This window comes from Epinephelus fuscoguttatus, linkage group LG16 (assembly GCF_011397635.1).
Source record: "Epinephelus fuscoguttatus linkage group LG16, E.fuscoguttatus.final_Chr_v1".
Classification (NCBI taxonomy): domain Eukaryota; kingdom Metazoa; phylum Chordata; class Actinopteri; order Perciformes; family Serranidae; genus Epinephelus; species Epinephelus fuscoguttatus.
The window spans coordinates 10,933,232-10,950,403 of NC_064767.1; the positions used below are offsets into that span (position 1 = coordinate 10,933,232).

At 41.4% G+C, this 17,172-nt stretch overlaps 1 protein-coding gene across 2 annotated transcripts in view; it reads left to right on the forward strand.

Annotated features, from left to right (window-relative positions):
* The window catches only part of peli1b (pellino E3 ubiquitin protein ligase 1b), a 43,704-nt gene that overhangs the window by 15,580 nt on the left and 10,952 nt on the right, over positions 1 to 17,172 (forward strand). For both annotated transcript variants that reach the window (XM_049599981.1, XM_049599982.1), the window contains exons 2-4: positions 8,126 to 8,444; positions 14,944 to 15,073; positions 16,128 to 16,229. In XM_049599981.1, the coding sequence (XP_049455938.1) occupies positions 8,362 to 8,444; positions 14,944 to 15,073; positions 16,128 to 16,229 (315 nt within the window). In that variant the 5' untranslated portion in view covers positions 8,126 to 8,361. The remainder of the gene's footprint in view (positions 1 to 8,125; positions 8,445 to 14,943; positions 15,074 to 16,127; positions 16,230 to 17,172) is intronic.

Genomic DNA, 17,172 nt, shown 5'->3' on the forward strand with positions numbered 1-17,172 from the left:
GAAGTTGAGGTTTCTGATTTGAGGCATTTGCGTGGCTCTGCCTACGCATGGAGGTCATCTTAGAGACAAACTGTTGTTCTTGTGTTTATCCCGTATGATGATTGAAATATATTTTAAGCTTATGTCGTATTTTTAAGTCCTCTATTTAAGTTAATGGCGAAGCCTCTAATTGAGGTTTTATGTAGTAGTTCAGGAGTCTTAAATAATGAGCCCGTAGAAGACGCTACACCCCTTCTCAGTGTTCACAGTTCACAGCTGTTTAATTCTGGCAAAAGTTAATTTTACACTGTACTACTCTGCTAGTCGCTTGGGTAAGCCACCATTTTTAAAAAAAAAGGTTTCCCAGTAAAAGTTTTTTTTAGCATTTTCATCTTACATCACATTTTTGTCATTATTAGGACATATAACTTTAATACGTTACAGCAAGACACCGTTCTCATTATTTGATATGTTGTTATGTAAGACCTTTTCATCTATCAAAAGGGTCCGGTGCATATGGGAGAAGTGGGAGACATGGGAGAGTTGTGTGTGAGTGTGGGGGTGGGACACATTTTACAGAGATTTACTGAGTAATAAATGGTTCTATAGAGACTTGCTTGGATGCACATAACAACACATCATAGGCTGACTGTAATGCATATTGTCACTGTAGTTTAAACTGAATGTAAACATTTGTATTTCAGAGGATTGAATATTGTTGTAACAGGACTGTACTGTTTGTACTTTGGCTACGTTTGCAGTAATGCCTCCCAAGAGACCTTTTCACTGCCGCTCGATTGGAGTTTGACTGCAGCGGCAATCACCTCTTTTCCTTGAGGCCAGGAGTTTAAGCACATGGATGTGCCTTTTCTCTTCCACTGAGCTGAAATACTTAGACTGCTCTCCAAACAGGACACAGGTTAAGTGCGCTGGAGTTCCTCCTGGAGAATTTGACAAAGAAAGCTTTTGAGGTAGATCAGCTGAGCGTGCTCGCTCCCAACATGTCATGTTTGCTCTGTAGTTCACATTTAAGCTCTTTACCATCTACCAAACCACTTACTTTACTTTAGTTGGTGTCTTGCTGGTTTCTATGAGGTTGCAGGTTCCTGTTTATAAACATGGCTGATAATATACATGTACATTTTTGTAGTGTTCAATCAATCAATTTGCTTTGAGGAGCAAATTATATTATGAATTATTGTTGAAAAAGATTGCTTATGCAGGTAAAATAATAAACAAATTCAAGGTATTTACAAAAACATAACTCACATCTGCAGACATGAAAAGACGAGACACATCTGCACCGGCAAGAGAATCTTAAAAACAGTCAAAAAAGAAAAAAAGAGTGAGATTAAGGGAGATAAGAATAAAACAATAGAGGAATTTAATTCCTCATGGAACATTGAACTGAGGCAGTTATCACGCTTTGAATTAATTATTAGTAACTGTGATGAGATATGTGTGTTTGTGTGAGACTTCTGTGTCTGGGACTAAAAAACCTAGTCAACAGAAGCCGTTGTCTTATTATTCGTGCCTGCAGGCCCTGTCTTAGCTTACTGGAAGTTTGTGTCTTACTGTTAATGTTTATCATTTGAATATAGGCATTTCCTGTTACTTTTTCCTAAGGCAGGTAATTTATTTTGCCTGTGCAGTAATATTCTTAATGCAGGCAGGCTTGGGTTATAGAAACCTGACCTGGATGTCACAGGAAGTAAAGATTTTGAAGCATATATGCCGCTGACGCAAAGCTGAAATAAAACCACTCCCTTTACTCCCATTAAAGCATCTTTGTAAGTTCTACTGTAAATTAGGTGAACACAAATAATAGCGTGTTTCTTACAGTCAGTGTACCGCTTCTAGTAAATGAACCAAAATGTCCACTGGCGGTTTCTTTCATGATTGATCTGATGGTTGTTTTTAATTAGTCGTTGAATCTAAAAAATATCAGAAAATAATGGAAATTTGCTGTCAGTTTCCCACAGCCCAAGATGATGTCTTGTATCTCAAAATCCAAAGGTCCAAAGGCATCTAGCTTACAATGATATTAAACAGAACACACTTCAGTAAAGCAGATGTTGGTGTTTAAGGAGACACAAACCTCTTTTTCTAGTTGCACTAGTGTGCCATTAAAAGTACGCTGAGTAAGCTATTACCTGTTTGTGTCGTACCTGTGGATGTACAAATAATTATCAGGGGATTACTCTGATACTTAAAAGAACTTCAAAACGTGATGTGTCTCAGGCAGGTTCTGAAGTTATAGGGAGCGTAATTTTCCATGGTAATCACGTCCTCGGAAAGAGTAAGTCACACTGAATTTAGAAATGTGTGTATCATGTCGGTGTGGGGAGAAGCGCCTTACAGTTTGAAAACTTCTGTTCTCGATTATCTCACAGGTGGCGTCCTGCTGTGCCAGCTGAATGTCAGTTCAAGTTCTGCTCTGCCCGTTTTTTATTTGACAGCAGACATTACTCAGTGTTCTTTGAAAATGTTCTTTCTCTCTCGTTGCAGATTTGGTTTTTGGCACTTGTGTTAGTTCTATCAGGGGCTGTTACCCAGAGCTGAGCACCTCTCTGTAAAGGGAGCTGTGGGCACAAGAGAGGGAAATGACATTCAAACAGTGGTGCAGTATAAAGGGTACTGGTTTTGTGTACAGATAGCAGCAAGAAGTTAAAGCTCCTCCATCTATTTGTGATAAAGGAGAACAAGCCGTTTGTAACGAGAGATAAAAAGACTGAAGAGGAGGGAAAGTCGAAGAGAGACATTCTGTTTTTGGAAAATAGTTTTCTGTGAGCTTTTGAAGAAAACATGTGATTGTGCTGCTCAGCATGGAGCAGCCGGGGAGCTCAAAGCCTCTCGCTCGCAAGCCGCTCGCAGGGAACATGAAAGGTGAGAAACGCCTGAAAGCCTCAGAGTGTTTGAGGATGTGGTGAGAGCCAGTAATACTGGGACGATTCAGTATCTGATGACCTTCTTGATGAAGGGCTCCAACAAAGATCACAGCAGCCACAAGTAAAAAGATGAGCTCTTTTTTTTCCCTTCCTAAGATTTCTCATTTTTACACCATAGCATCACTAACAAAACAACTGTCATCCACTTACGGCCTACATTGTATTGATACCTAGTTTCAGCCCAGCAGGCAGAATTTCAGTGGCTCTTGGAGTGTCATAACAAAACTCAGGCAAAGTGAATATAAAAACCACAGGTTTCTAAACACATTCAGGAGACAGCTGGGAAATTTGCATGAAAATTAATATGAGAAAATCCAAGCAAGATGGATTTAATTTGTTAAAAATCTCGGCACTCGAACACAGATGACAGAACAGATATTAAATGAAATCAAATGAAATTGTAACCATAACTATACAGCACTATTATATACCATTATTGACATGGCAGCAGGTTTGCTTCATATGAAATAGCTCCATATGTCCAGAAAGCCAAAAACATGTCATCCCCTCTGAGTCTATGCCAGGCATCTGTTATTATTTATTGATATGATGACCCACTTTACCAGCAGGATATCATTACCACTTTCCAGTAATGAAGATGCCACACTGTGTGGAGGTCCTGGTTTTCTTTTCTACCCGACCAGGTGCCTGATGTGGATGTTTTTCTTTGCTTGATAAAGTTTTTGAATCAGCAATTTTTAACTATTTTGGTACATTTTTAAGCCAAATATTTCCAGCTGCTTAAATGTGAGATTCAGTGGGGTTTTTGTCATATATGATAATGAACTGGATATCTTTGGGTTGGACTGTTGGTTGGACAAAACAAAGAATTGGAATATGCCATCTTAGGCTCTGGGAAATTATAAATCCCACTATTCATTGAGCAAGCAATTTCTGTGTTGAAAATTGATGATTTCAAGACTGGATTTAAAGCGTTGCAGGTACAGAAACTGGGACAACTTAATGTTTAAGTATCACATATCATCAGCAAATAATAGTGTCTCATTATGTAGGTGTCAGGTATGGGAAGTGTTGTCACATGAGCCAGTAGTTTAAGCCTTAAGGCCTCCCTGCCAGGGGTTTTTGGCTGTTTATGAATCAGGACCTAGCTGTACAGTCGACTTAGCAGATTAGTTAACACCATACTGTGGTTCCCTCTTTGAGTTCCTCTTTGTCCATGACCCTGTTAGAGCATTTTCTGACCCATTTTTGGTACCTGACCTACCAGCCGAGAAACAGTGCCTCTAGTGAGGTTGTTTGTTTCCACGGAGGCTTGATGCCTTGTGATCCTGAAAGTGTGTCACCCTTTGACTTGCCATATCATCGAGCACTGCACACCTTTTGACTCTAGACAGACGCTTTGTGCAGGACTCAAATCCTGCAGAGGACTCTGTTAACTTTGGGTGTGACCTGGTTGATTGATACTGTTTTCCCTGGGCATAGTTATGTGTTGCCCTTTGGCATACATGCATGCTAAATAGGACAGTTTGACATGTTGCACTGCGGCTCGGCTGGCGATAGACTCAAAAGGAAAAGTGCAGCTGTTGGCCCGCTTCCGTGTTAACATGAAGACATATTTATGTGTGCTTGCTCCTGCTGCTGTGCATGCACATTTGTTTGTCATGTGTTGTGCTCTGTTGGCAGCCAGCGGGACTGGCAGGTGTCATCCGTGCCTCCTTGCAGTTAAGTTTTACGAGGGCTTTTGTAGGTGTGAGGTTGCTGTTCCCGCTGTCAGCAGCACGCTGTTACAATCCCTGACCTCGGCCCGCAAAGTCAGTCTCACTGAGCTCCAGATCTATTGTTGTAGGACTGTGTGTCTCGGTAGCTAAGCAGCAGTTGGCATGCAGCCACGCTGAGCTCTGTGTCATGCAGAGTTGCAGGGGCCAGGAGCTTAGTCAGACACACACTTAAAAAATTATACACACGCCCATACATATAACACATGTGTACGAGTGAGGCCAATTTGAAGCAAATTCCTCAGCCAGTTTAATGATCAGTAATTTGAAATACAAAATGCATGTTTTTCCTCAATGAAAGCCTCTTTAAAGCAGTTGACACATGGTTGTTTCTCCATGTAAGTGAAGTAAGTAGAGAAATCAAAGGTTAAACTAAAGAAAGTAAAAACTGTCAATCAAAATTATTCCTGCTTCTACTCCACCGCTCATTATTATGAATGTAAAATGTCTATTAGTGGAGCTTTGAATATTACAACAGACATCACTCATCGTTAGTTAAATGGAAATGTCTGTAATGCTTAAGTCTAATGTTAAGCTTCAAACTCTTCACCATACTTTTGGCCACTTTGGGTGTATATTGCTGCACTGAGAAACGGTGAGTTGATGTCCTTGAGCTACAGGAGAGAGCAAGAGGAAAGACAGTTTGTGATTGAAGAATGAGGTGCTGCTGCTGCTGCTGCTGTTAGAGTTGTTCTGATACTGATACCAGTATTTGAAATGCCTTCAATACTGCCTAAAATGCTTGATGGAGTACCAGCAAGTACGTGAGTATGGTGGCTATGCAACGATCCAATACCATAATAAACTTTAAAGTAGTTTCACACCCGGATTTAACAGCTGTTTCCCCGGAAATCAGCTCCTCGTAGCCTACACAGCAAGTTAAACTGTGCAGCCACCGGCAGCTGCTGATTTAGAGCAGCGAAGAAGAATTGATTTCTGGTGAATAACGTACTGTAACATTAGCAAAAAGTCAGTTATTTGGCAGCTTCTATGGCATTCATTTTCTGTATGTATTTGTCTATATTTTACACAGGGTTTAACTTGTGCCAGGCCAAACGATGCTAACAGTCATTTCATATTCATACACGGTTACAGCTATCAGTTCTTTTAGCACAGTTAAATCAGATCAGTACTCAGTGTCAGCTGATAGGCAAGTTCAGTTATTGGATTTGGTACAGGGAAGGGGAAAAACAGGGTATCAGAACACCTCTAGTTTTTGTTGAGTTCAAAAGTTGAGACAGGAAGATAATTCAGCACTCTGGACTCTGGATGTGTCCATTAACAGGACCCACTGCACTCAGACCTTTATGTCTTTTGGTCCTCAGTGTCTGGATCCATAGGTAAAAAATCAGTTCCTGGCAAGTCAGCCAACAGCTCCCTTGATGCTACTGACTGTGTGCACATGTGAGTGTACTGAGAGGATTTCACATGCACACGATTTAGTGTTTTAGTATGCACTGACAATGCTGCATGTGTGCATGTCTGCGGGATTAACCCCTTCTGTCAGGGGAGCAGGTGGGGCTGAGGCTTACATCCAGTTTTGCAGTTCAAACACACCCGTCCTCACCTCCCCCTTCTTTCTGCATGCTCATCCAGATCCTCCATTTTGCTGTTATTGCCTCCATCCAGAATAAAACCTCCTCGCTCCACTCCGACCTCAGAAAAAGCTGAAAAGATTCACAGCCATTCTTACCACCTGCTGAACTCTAAAAGATGTTGCTTGATGAAGTACAAGAAGTGCTTAACTCAAATGTGTTGAGCTGTGGTGTGATTTCTATCTGTGCCACCACTGTTTCACCTCCACCCATTCTCCCTCTCACTGTGTGTGTGATGAAGCTGTTTATAACTTGCAGCTCTACCAATGCTGTGGTGTGATCACTGAATATAGATCTGTTGTTAACACAATGCTAACACCCTTGTGAGCGAGATAACGGGATGTGAGTTCTAGCTCCAAGTATTACTTCTTCAGGTGTGAGGCAGGGAACAGTTTGTGTGGATGCATGAGCAGGTTGGTTTTCAGTGACACTTTAAAACAGGCCCAACAGATGACATCTGGTTAAGTTCTGAAATGCTTACTGAACTCAGTACATGTTAGCTAGTACTGATTGATGCTGCTGTATGACAACATGTCTAAAATACTTCCTTGGAAGGCCTCTGTGTGAACTTCTCCCACTTGGTCTAATGGGACTGTATCTGCCTTCCTGCTCTTCAGCGAGAGTGTTTAGAATAAAAACCCCTGTATCCCTACTCATCATCAAAACACTTTACATCCCATGCTTTATTCATGCGTGGCTTAGCATTCTCTTAGCAGCAAGGCACTCTGGGAATTGTAGGAGAAATATTGTGCCTCATATGAGGAGGGCTGCCTGGAAATGAAGTGATGATGTTATTGTTCCTGTTCTGCTCTTGTTTTGAGAGATGGCGTAGCATATTTATATTCTGCTTTTTTTTTGTCCACTGAGAGGATGAGAGGAGGAGGTCATACAAGAAGGGTCTTCAGCTAAAGCCACAATACCCTTAGCTTGTTGTGACAGGAAGTTCATCCTCTCCTTTTTATCATGCCTTCTTCTTTTCTCACACATGCTTTCGTTCTCTGCTCCTCACTGTGATTTCCTGTGTATTTAGAGAGCTGTGTGTGTTTCTGAGTCATTCTCTGAAGTCAGCATTTACAGACACCCACCTCACTCAGCAAGAATAATAAGCCACATGTACTCCCGACCTTAGTCATGTCCCTGATGCTCTGATGAAGGCCTTTTTATTTGAAACTTTGCAAGAAAATCTTGGGAGGTGTGAAGTGTGTGGGGGGTGTATTTGCATTTTATCTACTGAGCGATTTTAGCCATGGAAGTCTTAAAGGGGTAGTTTTGTTTTCCTCATTTTTTTCTGCCTTCTCTTAAAGCAGTTGATTGGTCAATGGAGGAAAACTATCTGCACAAGTTATCTTGATTAACAAAATCGCCACAGGGCACTGAGTGTACATTATCATGTGGCACTGTGTGTCCACTAAAGCATTATTTCACACACTTGCCCAGGGCAAATTAACTCTCTGTTAGTGCCCTGAGTGATATATTAATATGATCTCCATTGTAATAATGTCTGAAAATAAACTGCACACATTTAACACTTTTCCACCTGATCTGCTTGCACAAGTCCGTCTCAACACTAAGTGTTAAACAGAAGTGAGGAGAAATATCTGACATACCAGACACTATAGAAGTTAACTCAGTAACACATTAAGTATCTTAGAGACTTGCTATTTTTAGTCCACTAGCTAACATTTGCCATCATGCCACTTCAACAAGAGCTCCGGTGTGATCTGTGGCTGTGAGTGCTGTCCACCTGCATGAAATTAAACATCAACTGAAATCTGTAGAAATCTAAATCTAGAAAACACATGAAAGAATAAGATAAGATAATCCTGCTTCTTCAATTTGTGTTAACCCTTTCCTTTTCACTCTGCAGGACGGGACCAGTGGTGCTGCGAAAGACGGACACATGAAGCATGAGAGGGTGGAGCTGAGGCTCAGCTGACCCTTCCCCTTCCTTCTCCTCCTTTCCCCCGTGCTCCATCCGATCAGCACCTCCCTCCCCCTCCCTTCCCCTCCTTTTCCCTTCCTGTGTCCCTCACCCTGTTGGATCTCACCCATCTTGCCTCCCCTCCTCCTCCTCCTCCACCAAGCCTCAATCAGCCGTGCCCAATGTACTCCCCAGAGCAGGAAAACATCTCCACCACCGCCTCCACCAAAGTGCCAGTGAAGTACGGAGAGCTCATTGTGCTTGGGTAAGCAGCAGCTAATTACATCTTTACATCCAGAACACACCTGTGAACATATCCTAATGTCCTCCTGTCCCAGGCTCAGAGCTGTAGTTACGTTATGTTGAGTAGCTGTAACGTCACCTGTGTGTATTGGCCACGACTGTCTGTATTGGTCACTGTTGGATCTACAGTATGAGTCATGGCTGATAATGGTTGGATGTGTTGGTTGCAGAGTGTTGGCTGCTCTAGCTCAGTTCAATCAGTGTTTCCAACACTCCCAGTGTTTGAGTGATGGTTTGGAACCACATGAATTCACTCTGCTCATGGACCTGAAAATGTGACCTACCCATGTGTATTTTGTGGTTTTGCTCTTTTAGTGTATTAACTGAAGACAATTACTGAAGCACACATTTTTGAAACCATTTACCTCCCAGCCATAATTCTGACAATATGCAGTTTGACAGTTTTTAACCTCTTAAAGGTATAGTTCACCCAAAAACAATATAAATTGTATATGGTACTCATCTCCCTATGGTCCTTATGTGATCCCAGAAAAAGGTTTTCTATTGAATGGCTTCAAGGCGAGTGCAGTGTGTGACAAATGAAAGAATATTACGTAAGACTTTCTGAAAAGTCCTGTGCATCATTATCCAAGTGTCTTGTATCCATTTGTGGGCTCATGGAAATCCAAGTATTTTTGCTTAACTATTGCAAAACAAAGCACAAGAAATGCTTTGTTTCAGCCTCAGTCGAAGTTTATTTGCACTGATATGCTGTCATATTGTCGGGCATGCCGCCATTCAATGAAAACCTTCTTCTGGGACCATAGAGAGCCTAGGGAGGTGAGGCCTTTGTGTGAAGTACGTACAATGTACATGAGCCATTTTACACATAGATGCTGGGATAGTGCCGCTACGAAGTCCTTCTGTATACCACTTTAGCTTTTTTTATACAGAGCCAAACAACGGCAGCATAATGCCACCCCAGTGTGAGAGTCTAGATAGCATGCCAGCGTTCCAAAAGCAAAATAGGCCTGAATTGTGACATATAACAGTGATTTCTAAAAAATAATAATGACTTAACATGGCAATAACTATCATCTACTGTCCCTGTTATGAGGCGGATGAGCTCATCCTCTGATTGGAGTGTAAGGAACTCCTGGACCTCATTGTTTTCCCAATTTGTGGACATTTTCAGATGCTTTTCTTCTTCTTTGAGTTAGCTGCTAACTGCTCCAAGCTGCTTTTTACATCTCCTGGCAGAAGTTGGCACATAATACGTTGTCAAAACGTCATCCGTCCCGTCCTGCTGGCTGTCCCATATACACAGACATTGACAAAGAGCTGTTACTACCTTTGCTGCCGGCTTAAAGGCAAGATAAGTCTGTACCCCCATTCGGCAATCACACCTTTAATGAAGAGCAGCTATGCAGAATTATTACCTTGAACAGAAAGTGTAAAAGGCGCTTTTGTCTTTGAATGAACTTTTCCTTTAATCTTCCTGTATGCATCAAGAATTACTCACAAGACACAAAACACATTCCTGTTGCTGATTTTACAATATCAGGCTGTGTGACAGTGGAGATAACGTGCACAGAAGAATAGTGAGCTAACAAAGACAGGAAGGAAGACTGCTTGCAAGTAAACATGCATGTTAAGATTTAAAATATTCAAAAAATTTGTCATGGAAATGCTTTTATGAGGAAGGAAATGTATTTGGCTCGTTGTTACACCTCAAAGAGGCATTTTAGTAAGAAACATTAAATGTATTTATGTTTGTTTACTAGGAAACAGGGCTCCTTTAACACACAGTGAAGCCTTAATTACAGCAATGCAGATGCACAGTCTGAACAATAATTAAATGCTAACTTCAGAACAATGGAAATAGTGGTGGCAAAGAGTAAAAGAGCTATTGTTGTGGTAAAAGACTGTAGGGAATATAAAGTAAGGATTCAGATGCACTTTGGTTGGTTAATAAATGTGTTGATATCTTCTAATAAGATAAGCAAACAAAGTCTCTAAATAATTCGAGTTGACCACAAGATGTGAACAAATGCAGCGATCCAGGAAATCAAACAGAGACACTTTCCCAGAAAACAACATAAACAATACTGCTATTTTTGTCCGGGTGCACAGGGACATGGACTCAGAGTTCACACAGAAAGGACAGTTAAAGAGTGGGACTCTAGTATTTTTGGAGATTAACTGCATCATTTGAGATATTACAAGATGAGATTAATTTTGGACACGGGCGGCACAGGATACTTATCGTTAACACTTTGGCTCTGTCTTCGTCCAGAGATTTGTTTTGACTCAAGTCCACATTCTCAGCTGTAGGAAAATCCTTCCACACCGCACCCTGCATCTTCAGCATAGAAGACATTTAACTGCAGACACACGTTCATACACACTTTCTCCAATAACAACTCACAGTGAAGGACTTCCTTTATCTGTCTGTCTCCTGTTTATTCCCCAAAGGGCTATTCCACTCCACTCCCCGTCCCAGCCCACTCCACAGAGGAATGCAGATGTCGGAAAAACTCCTCACACACACACTGTCTTGTGCATGTACAACATACACACACACATTTTTCATGTCTCACACAGACACAAACACAGTTGGTTTCACAGCTGACTCACAGTTTGTTGTGCTGGGTTGTTCTGGAGCGGCATTGTCAGGGAGATGACCGACCGTGGAAATTTTCCCTAGTGGAAAAATGCAGCGAGCAGTTAATGCAGCTCCATGCCTTTACAAGGGAGAACCCCAGTTTTCCGTTTGGCTCTGCTTTTTCCGCTCCTATTTTTTATTCTAGGTCAGGCCACACTTTTTAAAAGGTCAATGGGGCCACTTTTTGCTGGATGACACACGCTGTGCTGCAAGAAAAGACTGCTTTAAGTGTAGTGAACATTTTAACAAGCATTACAGTATGTTTTGTGTGAGAGTGAGTCGAGCCCCGAACTCTGAAGTGAATCCATCACTGTGACACTGTGACAATAATCTGTGATTCATGCTGTATAAGCCACGTAAAGTCACACCAACAGAGAGGGCTCTTTCTCCTTGTCAGCATGGAGCATGTAACCTACTACATTAGCCGCAGGACCTTAATGTAAATGAGGATGCACCTTTAGTCAAGGCTACTAATTGTTAATTGGTAAAACATCTGCTTTCTTCACACCTGGTGCAGCTAAATGTTCCTGTGACGCCAACTTAAAGGAGTTGTCTTGTAATCAAACAAAAGTTGTGTACACATTTATAAATGCAGTTTGTATCCTTGAGGCCTGACAAATATGTTGAGTACACTTTCTTCCTTATAAAACAGTTGTAAAGCCATTTTTAAAATATTTAAAATTGTGCCACCTTTGCATCAGTGTTAACTAGCTTTCAATCTCCATCTTCCTTGTCACTCTGAGGTTCTGAGGTATGGAAGATTCAGAAGTCTGAAACCAGGTAAACCCTGGAAAAGTGCACCAACTACAATGTAAGCTAGTGAAGTAGAAGACAAAATAAACTGTTATCCTAATACTGATGATCTTTACTTTTGGCGTTGAAATCTGTTTTCTGTGTACAGTGTTTGGTTTACATGGTGAACAGTTGAGGTAAATGACTTTACTGTAGTGAACTCCACCCATGTTGTTCTGCCAGCAGGCTGAAACAAGTGCTTGGATTTAATTGAGACTCCCGTGTGACCAAGACCAGGCTCGCATATGCAGATACTAATGAAGAAATCCGTCCACACATACCGTGGTGCGGTGTTGTGTCTGGCCTCCTAGCTATCCCCGGTCCAACATTACCATGTTTGAAGCCCAGTGATGCTAATGGCCTAATCCGGAGGAATGCTGCAGTGTCTCTGGGGACGATCTGTTTACATGGACATCCATGTGGCTTTTTAAACAACTGTGACGTCACTGGATACATTGCAGTCGCTCCAAATCCATCTCCATCTGTTTGTGTACCTGTGTGATTCTGTGGTTGTGGAGCAATTGTATGTCCACATGCAGGATTATGCAAGTACATTTTTCGTGTATGCCGTGAACCTCAGCTGCAGTGTCCCAGGTTTTACAACAGTGCAGCTGTGTTGCATCTGCATTGTTTAATTTCTAAGACAGTATTCACACAAGGAGATCACTGGAAGAAATATTCTCTCCCTTCTACACCGCATACTGTATATGTTTAAAAAAATACTTCAACGTATTTGTCAGCCTCTGCCTTCAGTCTAATAACCTTTGTAATATAAATACAGACACAGAGTGACTCGACCATGGGCAGTAATTACTCACACAACCTGTCTTTATGTTTTTATAGGTTTACTGTATAAGTGGTAGCTTGTTGCTGCACACTGAGTTTGGATGGAACACACTCACACACACATGCTTGTTGCTAGTTGTGGGCATCGAATAATACAGTATGTGTCTGCACAGACACACACACACACACACACACACACACACACACACACACACACACACACACATACAGACTAACTTTTTCCTAACTCTGGTCCTTCCTGCCTCACTGTGTGAACAACCTGTACTGTATATACACTCACACACACATCAACACACACTAACTTGTTGCTAAACTTTGGCCATTGTTTTGGGAGTATTTGGATACACGCATATACTTTCACACATTACTGCCGCCCATGGGAACCTGGGTTTGAACTGCCAGCAACTCTTTGAGCTTTCTCCAACAGACTGCCCTGCCCTCTCTCCGGATACGGGCTAAACTTCACCATGGTTACGCTCTTGCCATGGTTACTCTTCCCAAACGTTGCTGTGGCTCTGTTCTCTCACCATGGTTACTCATAAACCCTCCCAGCACCGTTTGATCCCAGCAGATCCGCACTCTCGGAGAAACATTTCGCCGTAGGCTGGGCATCCTTACAACCTTTCTGTGCCGTCTTTGCTGGACTCAGTACAATGGGTGGTTTCATTTTGAGAGTCTGATGGGTCAAAGGCTTGTTCCAGCTGTGCAGAGGTCCTATACAGCATGGCCAGCTCTGCTGTAGTCACAGCATTTTCTCTTGTTTTTTCTCAATCATGCTCACTTACTTTAAAAAAAACCCTTCTTTTTATAGTACACTTGCGTCTGCAGCCCAGGTTTAAGACGATGAATCCTTGATTACTGTATGTGCTTACCTGTGACTGTGACTTTTTCTTACTTATTTGACATTGTCACTGTGCTGTTCACTAATTGTAAAGTTCACCACTGGATTCCCGCTTTTGTGTGACTCTTTTGAAAAGTTCTGAAACCTTAAAAGTTTTATGATAAATGATAAATGCTCTGGAAGTTTAAGAGAAGTTGGCTAATGTGTGTTTTTTTTTTTAACTTATCCTTTGTAGACAATACATAGCTAAATTACTGCCCTTAAAAAAAGCAAATGAATAATAACAATCATTAGCTAAAAACTGCAAAATGCACGGCTAAGCAAAAAGCTACAGGAAGCAATTTAATCATTGTGTATGTCTTCAGATTTCACATTGCATTTATTGCAGTTGAGTATAGTTACGGTATATCAGAGAAGCCAGAGGAGTCCGTAACTTCTGTGGCTTCTGGATGTCATAACAGTGTTAAAGTAGCGGGCAGTGTTTATGCATGTGGTAATGTTTATAAAGCTGTGGTCCTGTTAGCAGGAATATCATTTCACACTGGTAACAGCTTATCTAAAACATGTGTGTGCAGTACAGAATAAGACCTTGTGTAACATGGGTGTGCTTGCTGTTTGACAGCAGGCAGTGTGTTTCATATACAGACATTTATACCTGGAAAGTACAGTTACAGTGTTTAGATCATTGGCTGCTTTAGGGAATGTGAACTCTGTTGCTCCATTCAGGGTTTTTTGATTCCTATACCTAATTTTGCTTTTGTTAATTACATACTATTGTTGTTTATATTGTTGTTATCTTGATTTTTATGAATGCTTCTTTTCTATTATGATGGATTGGCCACAGACGGGTCAGTTTAAGTCAATAACACACAAACACACCGTTGATATGCTGAAATGAAGATGGATGGAGATGATGAATGTTTCCTGAATGTTTTTTTTACTTTAGGAAATCCAGCAAGACACACACACACACACACACGCTCTGAGAGACACACACTCACAGAGACACAACAGCACAGTCACGGTGTTGTCGGGAGTCACAGAGACTCCATTCTGTTGGAGGGAACGCCTCTGTTTATTCTCCTTTCCTCGGCCATGTATCAGGCTAAATGAGTCTCTTTGTGTGTTTATTTTCTCAGCCCTTCTGGGGTTATGTTTGGAGGGCTTTGTTGTTTATGCGTACATGATGTGCTTTTGAAAAAAAAAAGCATGTATGAAAAGTATAGGCTGCAATTTGAGTGCGTGCATGTGTACATGGTCTTAGAGGCATGAAGGGAGTGCACCAGAATGCCTCAAGCATTTTTCCACAATGACTGTTTTTCCAGTGTATTATATGGCCACTCAGACAATAATGCCCTATTGTTTTGTGTATGTATGTGTGTGTTTATGTTTGTGTGTGCGTGTGTGTACGTGCAGGTACAATGGCTCTCTGCCCAACGGGGACCGAGGCAGGCGCAAGAGCCGCTTTGCACTTTGTAAGAGACCGAAGGCGAACGGGGTAAAACCCAGCACAGTTCACATCGCCTGCTCTCCACAGGCAGCCAAGGTGAAGCACAAAAACACACATACAAACACACAATACACTATGATGTAGTCATCCCAGGGATTACCGAACTGCAGTCATTGAAACCCCACACATCAGCAGTTTCACTCCTTTTCTTGAACTAAAAGTTTATGTTTAGGTGAGTTTCAAGGCTACAGAGTTCATGAAACACATTACAAACATACTGAGTGATATGGAAAATACATGTGCATCAGTTAGAGAATAGCATTCTTTACTCCTTCTCTTAAAAAAGGTTTGTCTCTGTAGGTGTGCGATTTTATTTGTCTGACAACATCAAATAAAACACACCCAGTTGAGTGGATTTGGCCGCGCTGCTCCACCAAAGGCTTTATTGAAATTCAGTTTGCTTTTGTTCTGTGATATTAAAGTACCAGACACGCACACACACACACACACACACACACCGTGAACAGGACAGGAAAAGGAAAGAGTTCAGCAAAGCTTCCCTGAGTTAGCAGAAAAGGGAAAACGAGCAGGTACAAGCCCCTGTCAGAGTTACAAAGGAATTTTTACACAGCGTTTAACTGGAAGGTTTATAAGAGAAACAAATGTGAACGGTCCAGTGAAAGGTAACTGAGCGTTTGCTAGCAAAGTCCTGGGAAGCACATGTCCGTGTGTTTCCATCGTCAGTTATACAGCAGCCCAGAAATCTGTTAAATTAGCAAGAGGCTGGACACGCACTTTTGTACTTTCTCACACACACAGGCCAAGGTTTTAGCTGATGTTATTTAGAGTCTTGAAGAGCGTTTGTTCTTTAGTTTGGGTGGTCCTAACTGACTGAAAAGATGTCGAGGCTGTGTTTAGTCCAGCTAGTGACTACATAACTGAACTCTTCACCCACTCCGCCCTTCCTTTGTGTATCGGTTGTTCTCTGCACAGATCAGTGAGCAGGCGTTTTTGCTATAAAGCATGTCCAGGTTCAATCCTCGTGTATGTTTGAAGTGAAGGGTTTGATTTAAGAGCACCTGAACATCTTTACTTTTATCATTTTATCATCTCTGTGTTCATCTATCCTTCCTTCCCTCTGTCCCATCAGGCCATAAGCAACAAAGACCAGCACAGCATCTCTTACACTCTGTCTCGAGCCCAGACGGTGGTGGTGGAGTACACCCATGACAGCAATACAGACATGTTCCAGGTAACAAGCCTCAGTCATTCCTACTCACATGCTTTCCTTGTCATTAGCACACCTGGTCTGAGATCAATTGTGCAGACTGTGCACCCTCATTTCAACATGACAACAGTCTGGGAAAAAAAATCTTGTGGTGTGAGCAGCACAACAACTTGGGGATGTTCAAGGTCTTGTAGTCTTCAGGTGGTTTACCAACACAGTCAGCAATAGGAGCACCAGCAGCTAAAAAAAAAACCCTTGGTGCAGTTTGCAAACAGAATTTGCAAAATCTTACCTCTTGGAGTCATAACTAAGTCAAGTATGAATACACAGACATGATACTTATATTTTTAGATTCAGTGTGACGGACACTTCCTGAGCATACCGTTATTTCCAATGTCCATCACAAATAAACGTCCATGAATCCACTTAGAAATAATACAAAAAATATGCTCCAGAACCTTTGTGAAAAAAAATTCAGGTTTTTAAGTTTTCTTCAGCATCAAAATAATCCAGTGATACTCATTATACTGATTAAACTACAAACAGGAACTTCTAATAGCTAATTCAGCATACTTCTGATGGTGCCGATAAATCAAAATTTAAAAATATATAGCTAAATGTCTCTATGACAACATAATACTTCTTGTAGAAATCCTCCAAGGCTCCTGAATTATGGGAGCTGTGGTTCCAAAACTCAGAGGGGGGTTTAGTTGTGAGGTTGTACAGAATGTCCTCAAGGTTATTATGGGTTTTATGCAGCTTAGCGATGTATGTGAACCAGCTGAAAACTTGGCTCCAAGGTCACCTAGCTACATGCTGTTTTAGAAACAGAAAGCACAAACTGTTTGCGTTTTCTTCCTCGCTATATTTACTTGCAAACCAGTTTTTTGGCATTATTCATCTAAATCATTCTTCTTCTGTTCATATTCAGTATTTTTTTTTTTTTAAAGACTTTGTCTCAGCTCTT